Genomic DNA, 14535 nt, shown 5'->3' with positions numbered 1-14535 from the left:
TTACACTTGTCTGCATAATATTTTACAAGAGCCTATTTAATTTTATATTACTACTTATTTCAAGTGAACATTAACATGCGAGTGAAAATGTGCAAAAAAATTAAAATATGTATAGAAAAATTATTAAAATATTTAGAACATAAATAAATAATAATTGAACGATAAAGAGACATTTTAGTTTTTGTAAATTTAAAGTTATTTCAAGCTTTAAAATTATTGTAAAAAGTAACTAACAAATATTGAAATCGTAGACTTAATTAAAAATTTATCTACGATCAATACAATAAATTAAAAAATAAAAAATAAGTATGATATTATATCAAATTTATACAGATGTAATATATGTTTTCTTTTCATACATGAAAATGAATCACATTAAGTGAACATAATAAAGTATACAACATTGCAAAAGATTTTAAAATAAATATTAATAAAAAAAATAATAAATTTTATATATAAATTAGAGAAAAATAGTTTTTTTTAAACTTAAATATACATTTCAAATTCTTAAATAATTGTAAGTATTATATATGTCCAGAAAAATATTCAAAATAAATAATAAAACTAAGATTACTCACATATAGAAATAAATATAATTTTTAATTTGTCTATGTTTCAAAATGTAGCCATACCAAAGTTAAATACACTCTCGTTTATGTCTTCTACAAGCACACATTTACACCTACAGCTACGCACTCGATTCAGCATACTTAAACAAACAAACAAACACACACACACACATAGTTCCTTAAAATCAGTTATTTCATGAAGAAATTTGATTTTTTTAATTTATACTGTAACCTATTAATTAACTAATAATTTAAATTTACAAAAAAAAATGAATTGGACGTTATTTTATTTCCATATTTTGTCTTAATTTAATTTATTTATAAATATTTTCGGTACTTCAATAATAAATTTATATGTTTTTTATAACTTTATATTTTATTTTGACCGTAATTTTTTAAGTAAACTGTGTAATTATGCATAATAATGAATATTCTACGATGAATATTTGAAAATATAGAAATAAAATTCTTCATATTTAAAAACTAATGTCTTCTCTTTTTATTATTTTAAATTACGTACAAGAATTTTATTAGATATTTTCATCATGGACAGTTTTACATATTTAATAAGAAATATCCGAACCTTTTTATACATGTGTATAGAATTTATAAAAACAAGAAACAAGCGTTTACATTACCTTTATATTCAAAATAGGTAATAAAAATATATTATTACTTGTAAGAAGTTTAACCTTCTCATTTTAGATGTTTTTTTTTAGCAAAAAGTGTATTTTATTAGAAAAATAATATATTAAATAATGATTTATTAAAATTGTGAAATAATTTCGTTTATTAGAGAAACTAATATATTCACAATATTTTGTCATATTGAAGATACTTGTAATTACTATTCTATAAAAACAGGTAGAGATGCTTTGTCATATTAAAAATATTTATAATTGCTACATTAAATATGCTTTTCAATTAATGTGAAAATATATATAAAAATATAAAATATAATATACATTACATTTTCAGTTTTTGTATATTTTTACAATCATACTGTAACTAATAAATTGATATGCTCAAAACTCAGAAAAATAACACCACTATTTTAACAAAACTTGTCGATGAAAAATTTATTTCGAAAAAGCAAGTCAAATATGGTAAATCAAAATTACATAATATCGTTGCACATATGTTTTAGCATTAAAAACAGGCATTGATTAACATCAAATTCAACATTATATCACTAACTAAAATATCATAAATATAATAAAACTTGAGAATGATGATTTTGAAAATTACCAGTAAATATACAAAATAAAAAGCTATATAATTGTTAATAATCTATAATAATTATAAGGTACAAACTAAAAATAAAAATTAAGAATTCACAAAATCAACTAACATCAACACGATATTTAATTAAACTACAATACAATAACTAATTATTCTATATGATAAATTATTTCGTAAAAACAGCAGAAAACTGTATATTGAAATTATACATCAGATGGTAATAAATATATTTGAATTTACCGAACTTATCAAAAGTTACTCTATAATAGATGCTCGAAAATATTTTACATGCAATATGTATATCTATTAAATATTTTATGAAAAATTGAGGAAAAATAACGATTTTATCAGATTGTATAGTAAATTGTATATGAATAATAGTATTATAAGATTTATATTACAGTGCTACAAGTATTACAAAATATATTAAGAATTTAATTTGAACATATTGACTTGAGATAGGCTTATACATCAATGAGTTAATAACTTTTTTGATAAGAAACTAACCGAATTATTATTACAACGCTATTAAAATTAATTTATCGTTTTTAAAATGCAAGAAAAAAGTTTTCCGAATATACATTGAACTTACTTATTACTATTACTTTTCTTTACTCTTAAACCCCTACAATTTTCAGGAAGATTCAATATTTATCGAGGGAGCTGCAGGTTTTGAACGAATGTGTTTATTTGTATTACTAGGCATTACTAGGCAAAATAAAATTTACGTCAATTATTATAATCGGGGCTTTTTACATTTAATTTATTTCTAACATATACATGTGATTGGTTATTTTTATAATTTAATTTTTATTAAAAATTCTTTTGATCAATTTAGTAAATTAATTGTAATGTTGATAAAAAGTGATATTACATTAGAAAGAAAATAATAGTATGAAAATTAATATAACTTATAACTTATATTGTAGAAAAATAAAGTATATGAAATGCTCTCATCGTAGTGCATAATTTTTAGTTGTTTTTTTTTCAATTTAAAAATATTCTTCTGTTATACATAGACATTAATTGTTATGGTAATTAATTGTTATATAAAGTGTTTCGATATGATTCAGTACTTTTTGAAAACGTGAGATTGATTTTTATAAGCTTATTAATGAATTTGTAAATAATAATTAAAGATAAATAGTATGGAAAAACTGAACAATTTAGTAAATAATTATATATTCATTTAAAAATCATGCTATTAAAAAATATTTCATGAAAAACTGGATTGATTACTTACTGAGATACTATGTTGTTTATGTGTATTATTTGATGAAAAACGTAAATTATATAAATATTACAGAGCTTATCAATATAACAAACAGCTTAAATTATTAAAATAAATAGTCGGTAATGAATTGTAAATATTAACATAAATAAAACAAAAATCTTTCAACTATTTAATATAAGAAGAAAGGTTAAAAACAAAAACAAAAAAAAACAAAAAAATTCGTAAAAACATTTATTTTTAAGAATTTTATTATAACGTACTTAAGGAAAAAAATTAAAGTAAGATTCAATCAAAATGAATTATTTTTATAATTATAGTTTTGTGTTATATATAATCGTGATAAATTTGTATAGATAATTTATATTTATGATTTAAAAACAAAGTGCATTAATACTATTAAACTTCATCGATAACTTAAAGTAAGCTTTTTCACTTAAAATACATACTCTTAAATTATTTTAGCCTGGATATTTAAATAGATATTATGCTTAATTTAATATAATCTGACAACATTTTGGGTAAGAAAAAAATATTTCTCTTTAATTTGTATTCAATGAGTGCTTTTTTATTTAAAATATCTAACGAATATAAGAATTTATCTAACGTAAAGCTGAAATGAGGAAAGATATTGTAAAATTTTGACTTGAATTTTAATTGAAAATGTTCAAGTAATAAAACACGCGCGCACACGATGAAACACAGAGTTAGATGCAAAACCATGAACTGTATTAGAAAATGGAATGGACAATGTGTTCCTAAAAATAGTCTCCGATACTTCCACAGTAATGGATAAATTTATTATTTGTCCGAAGCGGGAAGGCTCCCAGCTTATTTATTCGTAAATTAAAAAACGAGCTTATTCAACTAACTAACCTATCATCATTATAGACACGGTTTTACATTGTAGATAATTGGAAAATGTCATTGTCCGAAGGGACACTGAAAGTTTAGCTCGTTATAATATCGTTGAAGCGAGTGGTGATTATATAATTAATGGAAAAAAAGAATTAAAAATGGAATAGCTTTCCAAGGATATAGCATTACAAATATGTCACATGCCTCCGTGGCGCAATCGGCTAGCGCGTTCGGCTGTTAACCGAAAGGTTGGTGGTTCGAGCCCACCCGGGGGCGAAGATTTTTTTCTAATTTTTTGTTCTTTTATAATTCCTCGTAATACGAACCTTTTCACACTACTCACAATATTAATTGGCATTGGGATTTTGCATCAGCGTAAAAAGATTCCCATTAAAGATGCTTGAAGATGCGCGGGAAATTCTTTTCCTTCTTCTACTTTCTCATTCTCCTCTTCCTCTCTACCTCTTCATCCTCCACCTCCTCGTCATCTTTCTATTTTGCCCTCAGTAAACAATTATTAGTGCACTTTTGTCTATTAGTTATATTAGTTATTTACGTTGAAGAAAAAATAAAAAAACTTTATCTTTAAAGATAAAAATCTTTAAAGAGCTTTGGTATATTAGACAATTCGTTGACACAACTGAATTTTAGGCGCAAATGTTTTGTAATTGTTATTTGATAATGGTGGCGGTATCTGTTAGACGAGAGTGGAACGTTGTTTGGAGAGGCGATTATCGACACATTTTAGCAGATAATTTATTATTCAAGATTTCAATGAATCGTTTCTTTCTGTTTTGGTTTGTTTTTTGTTTTTTTTTGTTTATTTTTTTATAAAACTTTAGCGAATAAAATTCATTATGATTGGATTTTCAATTCTTTCCATTCTTACTTTTTTTCCACAAGGTCGGTAAAGTAGGTAAGCGCCTTTCATATCGAACAAACACTTGTTTAATAATTGTAAATAGAAGCTCAAATATAATGATCGATGTAGAGGAATGTGAATTTCTTATAAGATGCGGGCATTATTAATTTCATATCTTACGTAAGGGGAAAATCTATTTAAAATTTATCCATGTTATCGTTATATTGTTCAATGTTTTCTTAATGTAACTGTCGTCCGTAAGCAAATGATTTCTTTAGAGTGAGCTTATAATGAATACGATCGAAGCATAATTTTTATATATGCGTATGTCGGGGCAAAAAAAAACAAACATTTAGAGTAAAAATATTCATTTTTCATGTAATTGTTTAACGAATAAGGAAATACAGTTTTTTACATTGTAATATACATGGATGTGTTTGTTGAAACTCATTCGTCTATACAGTATCTTCTATACATTCTTCGGGTTCGTCGAACATTTTCACAAATAAAATCGCTTACTACCTTTCTCACTTTCGTTTAGCTTTCATTTGCACTCTTCGGCTCTTCCCAGGCCTTGAATTTATTTTCCCTTTGCCAAGCCTTCCAGATTTATTCTTAAATTTGCCCATTTTACCCGGCTTCCCAGGTGGCCTGTAATCCGATACATCAGCCGCACTGTCTCTTGTATTTTTCTTCATACCACGTTTCTTTCCACCAAAACCGAACTTTGAGTTTTTCATATTCCTTTTCTCCAAAGCCCTCTTACTCATATTATTATTGGGTTTCTGTTTAAGGCCTGATTTTTTCTTATCTTCTAAGAAATCAAGATCTTGTCTTATTCCCTTGCGATATTTCTTTACTTCCTCCAACAATTTTTTCTTTTCAGCATGCTTTTTCAAAGTGGCTTCGATTTGCATTTGCTTTGATATTTTACGCTGTACTCTCATTTGCCTCACCTTCTCCGAATATTGCGCCTGTGTCTGCTTTTTAATAAGATTCGTTTTAACTTTTTGCATGTGTTCGTCGGTCTTGGCCATTTCCGCGTAATAGTCTTCCGGTCGCAGCGTAGGGACGTTCAGCGATTTTAGTCTGGCAATTCCCTCGACGACTGCGCTCTGCGCCTGTCTATGAAACAGAGTCTCCCTCCTAAAATCATTTAAAACTGGATCATCGGATGAATCGTACTGTGGCAATTTTTTATTGCCCCGTAATTGTCTATCACGACGACTTTCTTGCTCTTGCATTTGAAGGGCCAATTCTGGAGCCATCGGCGCTGGAGCATTGATCAGAATGAGCTTTTCTATCCATGGCAGCTTTTGTCGAAACTCTTCTAGCTTCTTATTCAGTCCGCGCTGAAAATGACAAATGTAAATAAGCCAGCGATACGTAGACGAGCACTCGAGACGAATTCGAAAGAAAGACAAAAGGAAAAATGATAATGAAAAAAGTGAAAAGGGGGAAGAATAAAGCAAATATTATAGGATAAACATTTCATAATTAAAGGATAATAATATTAGCACCCCTTACAATATTGTTCTTCAATACTTTTTTATCCTCTTGTGCAACATTTAGTCCCGGTTTGATCACTCCTTTCGAGAATGCCTCCTGCAGCTAAATAACACGTGAAAATTTAAGGTTAAGTCATTGCAAGGCGAGCACGACCTCCCGCGCCATACGAGCAGGTGCTTAATGTTCAACTTACATCTTCATCCAACGAATCGTACTCCGAGCCCGACTCACTCGACATCTTCCAAACTGGACGATATTTTCCCAAAGGAATCTTAACGCACAAACAGCAACTGTCAAAAATGCTCACCGACCAACCGACCGACACTATCAACACCGCAAGCTCGACAAAAACAACGCACGTGCGGTTGCAGCCGTTGCCACTAGCAGCGCCCCGTAGTGCAAAAGTATTTGCAATTCATTCCTTTTAAAGTACGAATATGCCTGCAAAGACATCCGGCAAGTAGCGTTGCAATAATCAACCGATGTTGCGATTCTTAAGCCCGACCTTAGCGCTCAAATTAGCCGGGGACGGCAATTAAGCGGCCACGTTTTCATCAATTAATTACGTGCGCATTAGTCGCGTGCGTAGACAGGACTTGGAACAAGCATCGATCGATTACAATGAAATTCCGATTTTAGAACATATTCGTAGTTGTATTTATAAATCTTTGGAGGAATATTGGGGGGGGGGGGGGGGTGTGTGTGAAAACGAGGGCCTCGACGATCGATAACAAGCCAACGACGATTAACCAACTATTTAATCGCTCGAGCTTTGCGCTTACAGCGATATCGATCCAATAATTTACAATATAGTCACGGAAATCACGCTCCTTCACTGCATTTTCGCAATATTTTCACTATTCGAATTATTTATAATCGCTTTGCCCATTATATGTGCGGTTATTTCCGCGAGCCCGCCGTCGCGGCGAGTTAAATAGGACGCGTAACAGAAATACACTTAGCGATGCTCAAGGAATATAACGAGAGTCACCAATGGCGCTCCCACATCAATCGCTATAATTTAACTAATAATAATAATAATAATAATAATAATAATAATAATAATAATAATAATAATAATAATATTAATATTAATATTAATAATTAATAGTAATAATAATAAAATTAATAAAAAACACGAGAGTCGCTCCTTTTTCATCAAAGCTGCCTGAGACGACGCCAGTGTAGAGAAAATCGAGTTTATTGCCGTTTATTCGGAGTGTACTCGTAACACGAGAGCCTTCTCTCTCCTCCTCCTCCTCCTCCTCCTCCGCCTCCTCCGCCTCCTCCGCCTCCTCCGCCTATGCCGCCGCCTCCTCCTCCTCCACGTAGTCTCGCTTCGTCGAATGCCAATAACAAGGCGCTAAGGAGACGCGCGGAAAAAAAGACTGCTCGCGTATTTCGGCTTTCTACTTTTTCCGAGGATCGCCTCGGAGCTCCTCATCGTCATACTTATATACTATAATTGCCGTGGTAATAAAAAGGAAAGCTCGGCGGCTCGATGCCCGACGACGGAATAAAAAAAAAAGCACAGCTGAGCCTCGCGACGATAGTCATTCGCCGCTACAGCAAAACGCACCCGGGGACACACGAGCGGTGATCGAGGAGCGAAAGGCCAACCGGGAAAACATCGAGATTACTTAAAGCTGCCATCGCAAGGGAAGGATAAAGAAGGAGAGACGGGACAAAAGACAACGCGAACGTCAACGTGAAAGTGAAGGAAGATAAAGAAAAGAGAAAGTGGGTGCCGGCAGTGCATTAGCGCGCAGAATCGAACGGGGCAAGCCCACCACCTACGATGTTCCGTCTGCGCTTGCGTTTGTGTACATTTTAAGTATTCGCACGCGTCATCCTCCGCCCTTTTCTTCCCTGCTCCATCTCTTTCTCTCTCTCTCTCTCTCTCTCTCTCTCCTCTCGCTCCCACGACGCGGACGCGAACGCGAACGCGGCCACCGACACCGACACCGACACCGATACCGACACCGACACCGCACCGACACCGCACCGACACCGCACCGACACCGCACCGACATCGCGCCGACACCTCCACCGTACCCCGAATTCCCCCACGCTCTTCTTTCCGCTGCGCCAAATCTATCTTCGCTCCTCACCCCACCTCGCTTCGCCCTACCCCACCCCCATATCGCTCCCATCCCTCGCTCTCGCTCTCTCGCACTGCATCACGGGAGTCGACTCGCAGCTACGGCTCGAGCGGCTGCAGAAGGGTGGAGGGTGGGCAGGGAGGAGAGTCGTCATCATCGTTGCAGTCGCGGCACGGCGCCTTAGTGCGGTAGTATCATAACCGCCGGCATTCGGCGGTCGCTGGCCGCCGTCGGCATTTTTAAAAATAAAAACAAAACAAGAAAAGAAAACTCTTCGTTGCGCCGCGCCTCTTGCGTGTCAACATCGACAGGAGTTTGTGCGCGCGAGATTCGCGCCGGGCCCATCGAAATCCTCGCTCCCACCCCAGCCCCTTTCTCGCACTTTATCCCCACCCCAGCTTAACCCGTCTCACGTCCCATACCATACCATCCCATACCATCCCATTCCATCTCATCTCATCCCATCTCATCCCATCTCATCCCATCTCATCCCATCCCATTCCGTCCCATTCCATCCCATCCCCATCCCCGTCCCGACCCCCTCCCCATCCCCAACCTCATCCTCGTCGCGGTCCCCGTCCCACGTCCCATCCACGTCCCATCCACGTCCCATCCACGTCCCATCCACGTCTCGTCCTGACTCATACAACATTCGCTCGTACGCCTACTACAGTCGGAATCTGCACTGTTGGGAGAGAGTAAAACACGCGCGAGAAATTTTTTTCTTCGATATCTCTCGCTCTCGCTCTCGCTCCCGCTCCCTTCCCCCTCTCTACCCCTACCAATTCGCCCGTCAACGATCCCCCTCCCCGACAACCGCTGTCGCCATCTCCGTCTCTGTCTCTGATCGAGAACCGCCGTCGTTATATCGGGTGTAGACGTCACGCACGGAAAATAGTCATGGCGAATCAAGACAGCGAACCGATGTCACGTCTACTCAAGCTTGCCAAGAAGTTCAACTGCTTTTATTTGTCAGGTAAGTAATCGGCGTGCCTGCCTTAAAGCAAATATCGATCCAGCCCGAGCTTAACCCTTTATTCGTGATCGAAAGTTCCAAGAATGCCTCGACTGTGTGCCCAACGAGGTATTGATTTCGAGAAGTTGTTGTTATGCATTTCCCGAAACGATAGCTTCGGCGTGTTTGTATGCAACTCGCGCTCGCTCGTTTCTTCCCTCCTCTCGTTAAATGTTTCATCCTCCTCATCACCTTCATCCACCTCCACCTTGTCCTTTATTGAAACTCTAATTGGCCGCGGCCCGGTCGTAATCCTTATTTATGGAAGCCTAGGAGCGTACCTACCCGAAAGGTCCATCGATATGATCCTCCTCCTCCTCCTCCTCCTCCTCCTCCTCCTCCCTCATCATCATCATCATCATCATTGTCGTCTTAGTCGTCGTCTTAGTCGTCGTCTTAGTCGCTTAGTCGTCGTACCCCTTCCCCCCTCTATACACGTCGCATGTAAATGCGTGCCCATATTTATGCGTATGTATGCCTCTTACACGCATATTATGATTCCACTTTAGGACTGTTGACAGATGGATAGTTGTTTTTTTTATTTAATGACAAGACTTTATATATTCTTCTTATCACGCTTCTCCGTATCATTATTATTATTATTGTTGTTGTTGTTGTTGTTGTTGTTGTTGTTGTTGTTGTTATTATTATTATTATTATTATTATTATTATTATTATTATTATTATCTTTCGCCCGTAACTCTATTTATTACATCCAGTCGCCGAATCGGCAACCTAATTTTCAACAGATCGATATCTCTTTAATATTCTACCGAATATTATTTACCGAATAAAGCATGCCAATATAAGAAATATATTGAAAAGAGAATTCAGCCTGTGTTAGTCATCCATTTTTAACGCACTTTCTTTTGATGCAACATTAAACATAGATTATCGTCTTGTTGAACAATTTGCTTATTTACCACAAATAATGAATTCATAAAAACAATATTTCCTGTGACTATTTCTCACATTTACTTGTATTATCGTTATTAATAATTAACGACTTTAACATACATTTATCAAATTCAGATTGCAATTTAATTTTTGCCCCCATGAATTTTTGTGTATATTTTACACAACTTTTTCTTGGAAAATTCCCCTCCTACTTTCTGCACTTATCATTTTGCACACATAATATTATAATATTATTTCATAAGCTCTTTTAACACTGGTGTGATCAAATATAATTTAGTATAATTTTATAAATTAAATCAAAATCATTTGGTATTTTAACAATTAATATTTTCAATTGTTTATCCGCAACTACTTTTATTATTGTATTATAAATGTTACTAAATAGCAAATGTATATATGAGCAGTTCGGTATGATTACAATTTTCTAATAGATATATGTTAATTCTGATAACAGGATCCTTAAGGCATTGGATCTAATCAAGGCTAAAAATCTAGGATTTAGGAATTAAAAATAGGAATTTGACACAGAATATGCAAGATTTGGCAAAAATCCAGATATATATTTGCACTTACTTTTCTTATATTTTTATCTGTATTTTAAATACCTTTTTAATTGAACAATGATCTGATATGCAATATTTTTCTGTGTGCCAGGCTTTCATGCTGGCGATTGTCGAGCATTTGTTGTTGACGGACAACAAATTGGACTTGTTCGTCCTGATGTAATGAAAGAGCTTTTGAATCATCCACAGGTAAAATATAGATTTAATTTATTTGGAAATTGACACATAATCTATATTCGCAATTATCTCATATAAGTTAATTACTGGCAAAAAACATTGTGATGGTATTTTCATAATTTTATGCTAATAGCTTTTAATAATTTTAACGCTTAGATTGAATAATTCAAATTTTTGTTTGGATACCTTCCAAATACTATTAACATAAATTACAGTCTAATCTATTTTACTACTTGAATCAGATTGTTAATAATAAAATAAATCATAATATTTCTTAATGTCTGCTCAAAATCTATTTTGAGGTTGACTGAATTCAGGAGTACTTATTTTTACATCAATGTTTTGTACAAAATCTATTCCAAATCTAAGGAAATATCCAAAACAAATTTTTATCAACAGTGATACATTATATGAACAATTTTACGCAATTTGTAGATAAATTTTATCTACTAAAAGCAGGAGAGTTAAAATAAATAAAAAGATTTGTTCTTTCTTTACGTTTATGTTTATGTTTATGTTCATGTTTATGTTTATGTTTATGTTTATATTTATGTATTTACGACCGTCGGCGTACGTGTGTGCGCGCATGTATTGACAATCTTTGTAATAAAACAACTATTAATGAAGCGAATTGTTATTTTTAATTTCCAATTTGAAATTTTGTCTATGTAATTAAACCTCTGTTCGTTTGTCTTTCAACTAATGATATTAATTATTTGATTAGGTCTTTCAAGTACATCCGGAATATGTGCAACTGAATCCAGCTTTTCGAGACTACGCTGAAAGGAGTGCTAAAGTTGATGAAGTACTTAGAGAATGGCGAGGAGGTGGAAAATTCATTGCTTTGCATGGCTGGCGAGAAGAATACTACGATGTTCGAGCACAATTTAATACCCCTCCATTGTTCAAAATGGACCGTTCTGCAACATGTAAATACAGTTATTTTATGATTCATAGAATTGTATTGAAAGTATGTGAAAAATTTTAATGGATTTATCAAAATTCTAATCAATGTATTCATCTGCAATCGTCACATTTAGAATTTATTCATTTATTTCTGAAATATTATGTACGTAGAATTTGTTCAGGATTTATAAAATTGACATAGTTGAATTATACAGTTTTTTAAAATTGTTATGAAGTTTAAATATAACGATGCAGTTAATATTTTCATGTACTTATTCATAATTTATACCTTTACTTATCATTTGTTTTAGCTCTATTTGGAATTCGAAAATATGGAGTAGACATAAATGGTTATGTTATGGATCCCGTAAAAGGTTTATCAATATGGTTACAAAAAAGAAGTCCAAACAAACAAACATGGCCAGGCTATTGGGACAATTGTGTTAGTGGCGGACTAAGTGTAGGTTTTGGTATTAATGAAACTGCAATAAAAGAAGCTGGTGAAGAGGCTGGTATACCCAATCACTTGTTGACAAAACTGAAAAGCGCAGGCTGTGTATCATTGTTTTTTGAGAGTGAAAGGGGATTATTTCCCAATACAGAATTTGTGTACGATTTGGAACTTCCTGTAGACTTTGTGCCCAGAAATAGAGATGGAGAGGTAGAGACTTTTGAATTATTGCCAGTTAGTGAGTGTCTTGAAAGGGTCCTTTCATCGCATTTCAAGACTACATCGGTTCCAGTTTCAATAGACTTTCTAATAAGACATGGTTATATAACTCCAGAAAACGGTAATTTTTTTAAATCTTATGTTTTATTTTAAATTCTAGATTATATAAGAATGAAAAAGAAGGTCTAAGGTAAAGCTTAAATTATATTATTATTCGTCGTCGTCGTCGTCGTCGTCGTCGTCGTCGTCGTCGTCGTCGTCGTCGTCGTCGTCGTCGTCGTCGTCGTCGTCGTCGTCGTCGTCGTCGTCGTCGTCGTCGTCGTCGTCGTCGTCGTCGTCGTCGTCGTCGTCGTCGTCGTCGTCGTCGTCGTCGTCGTCGTCGTCGTCGTCGTCGTCGTCGTCGTCGTCGTCGTCGTCGTCGTCGTCGTCGTAGTAGTCGTAGTCGTAGTCGTCATCTTCTGTTTGATTCATAGTTAACTAATACTTAAATTATTTTTGTTAATAGATTACATACATTTATACATTACATAGAATTTACAACTATTTCCCTATATAATGTAGAAGCATTTTAATTTAATTACACGGCTGTGTTGTGTCTAATTTATAGATTAATACACAAAATCAGATAAAAATTATAATTTCAATTATTGCTGTTAAAGTATTTTACAAAAAGTATTTTCTTAAAGTGTTTTCTTTCATAAACAAGTTCTATATAATTCTATATCAAATTGTACAAAAATATTAAAATATTTTTATCTCAAGTTTGCATTAATAACAATACTGAATTTAAATATCAATTTTTTTTGCATATTAGAGGACTTATACTAAAACTTATTATACAATGTTTCATGGAAAGCAATTGTTTATTCATAAGTAATTTTGTAATAATTAGGAATTTGAAGTTTATAAATATAATTATTTATAAAATTCATTTTTAAGAATTAGATTTTGAGAAAATATATATTTTACATATTGACATTTTACATTTGTCTATAGAGAAATATCAAGATATTTCCTAAGCCTATAAAAATTTATAAGCCTATAAGAAATATCATTGATTGAAATTGCTAATTTTATTCTTTTGGATAATTTTCAGAGCCTAATTTCATTCAAATAATGGAGTTATTACACGTGCCGCTACAAACAATGTACAATCAACCACATAGAAAGCACAAAATTGCAGCTAATGGAGAAGCAAATGAAAGTTTAGAACGAATTTAAATTATAATTACTAGGCACTAATTTCAAAAAATGAGGATACATTTTCTAAAAAAAAAAACAAAAAAATAGTGGGTATCCTTTCTCTCTCTCTCTCTCTCTCTCTCTCTCTCTCTCTCTCTCTATCTTCCTCTTTAATAAATAATAAGAATTTCTTTACTTTTTTTTATTTTTCATTACAAATTATATAAATTGCTTACTGAAAAATTATTTTATTTCTATTTATTCGGTTTAGTGTTTCAAGGTTCTTAATTTTGACTTAATAATTAGTTTTAATTATTTAATTTGTTCAAGAACGTATTACATATATAATACATTATTCCATCAATTTAAAATGTTAAATGTTTTTTGCTTTGAGAAAAAACTTTTATAATCTACAAGTTTCCAGCAATGTTTTTTGGCTGGATAAATTAAGAATGGACTTTTGTGTGATATGGATGAAATAATAAATAAAGTTATAAAGCTACAAATTCATTAATAACAAAGTTGAATCACAAGTATATACATTTAATCAGGCGATATTATTTAACATATATTTTTAATAAAATTAGTACTTAAGTATAATTTTTTTTTATTTTAACTGGTTTCGAACCTTGATTCATATTGCCGAAAATTTAATTTATGAAAATAATATCATTAAATACTGAATTATCATAAAAAATGAATTATATAAAAACTTTCAAACTAACTGTTAA

At 32.8% G+C, this 14535-nt stretch overlaps 2 protein-coding genes and 1 non-coding gene across 3 annotated transcripts; 2 read left to right on the top strand and 1 right to left on the bottom strand.

The window, feature by feature from the left end:
* The first annotated feature begins 4102 nt into the window (after positions 1 to 4102).
* Positions 4103 to 4176, top strand: TRNAN-GUU (transfer RNA asparagine (anticodon GUU)). Its single transcript has one exon. It is a non-coding gene; the product is annotated as a tRNA-Asn (tRNA).
* Positions 4177 to 5156: 980 nt separating this feature from the next.
* On the bottom strand, positions 5157 to 6935 carry LOC105360572 (probable rRNA-processing protein EBP2 homolog). Its single transcript, XM_011497512.1, has 3 exons — positions 6465 to 6935; positions 6290 to 6373; positions 5157 to 6114 (listed from the first exon to the last, which is right to left on the bottom strand). Exons 1-3 carry the CDS (start codon positions 6507 to 6509, stop codon positions 5290 to 5292), a joined length of 954 nt encoding a protein of 317 aa, XP_011495814.1. The 5' UTR covers positions 6510 to 6935; the 3' UTR covers positions 5157 to 5289.
* Positions 6936 to 9118: 2183 nt separating this feature from the next.
* On the top strand, positions 9119 to 13911 carry LOC105360571 (uncharacterized protein YJR142W). The gene is made up of 5 exons (XM_011497511.1): positions 9119 to 9349; positions 10961 to 11058; positions 11771 to 11975; positions 12264 to 12743; positions 13719 to 13911. Exons 1-5 carry the CDS (start codon positions 9274 to 9276, stop codon positions 13841 to 13843), a joined length of 984 nt encoding a protein of 327 aa, XP_011495813.1. The 5' UTR covers positions 9119 to 9273; the 3' UTR covers positions 13844 to 13911.
* The last annotated feature ends 624 nt before the right edge of the window (positions 13912 to 14535 follow it).

The sequence above is a fragment of the Ceratosolen solmsi genome, unplaced genomic scaffold (genome assembly GCF_000503995.2).
Source record: "Ceratosolen solmsi marchali unplaced genomic scaffold, CerSol_1.0 scaffold47, whole genome shotgun sequence".
Lineage (NCBI taxonomy): Eukaryota > Metazoa > Arthropoda > Insecta > Hymenoptera > Agaonidae > Ceratosolen > Ceratosolen solmsi.
The sequence above is the reverse complement of the archived record's forward strand: the minus strand, read 5'-3'. Positions and strand labels throughout refer to the sequence as shown.

Excerpts from the sequence above, each read along its gene's own strand:
- LOC105360572 (XM_011497512.1), bottom strand. The coding sequence starts at position 6,509 with ATGTCGAGTGAGTCGGGCTCGGAGTACGATTCGTTGGATGAAGAT. Across the intron at positions 6,374-6,464 it reads ACGATTCGTTGGATGAAGAT|CTGCAGGAGGCATTCTCGAA; the intron begins GTAAGTTGAACA and ends CGTGTTATTTAG. Across the intron at positions 6,115-6,289 it reads AAGTATTGAAGAACAATATT|CGCGGACTGAATAAGAAGCT; the intron begins GTAAGGGGTGCT and ends TGTCATTTTCAG.
- LOC105360571 (XM_011497511.1), top strand. The coding sequence starts at position 9,274 with ATGGCGAATCAAGACAGCGAACCGATGTCACGTCTACTCAAGCTTGCC. Across the intron at positions 11,059-11,770 it reads AGCTTTTGAATCATCCACAG|GTCTTTCAAGTACATCCGGA; the intron begins GTAAAATATAGA and ends TTATTTGATTAG. Across the intron at positions 12,744-13,718 it reads TTATATAACTCCAGAAAACG|AGCCTAATTTCATTCAAATA; the intron begins GTAATTTTTTTA and ends GATAATTTTCAG.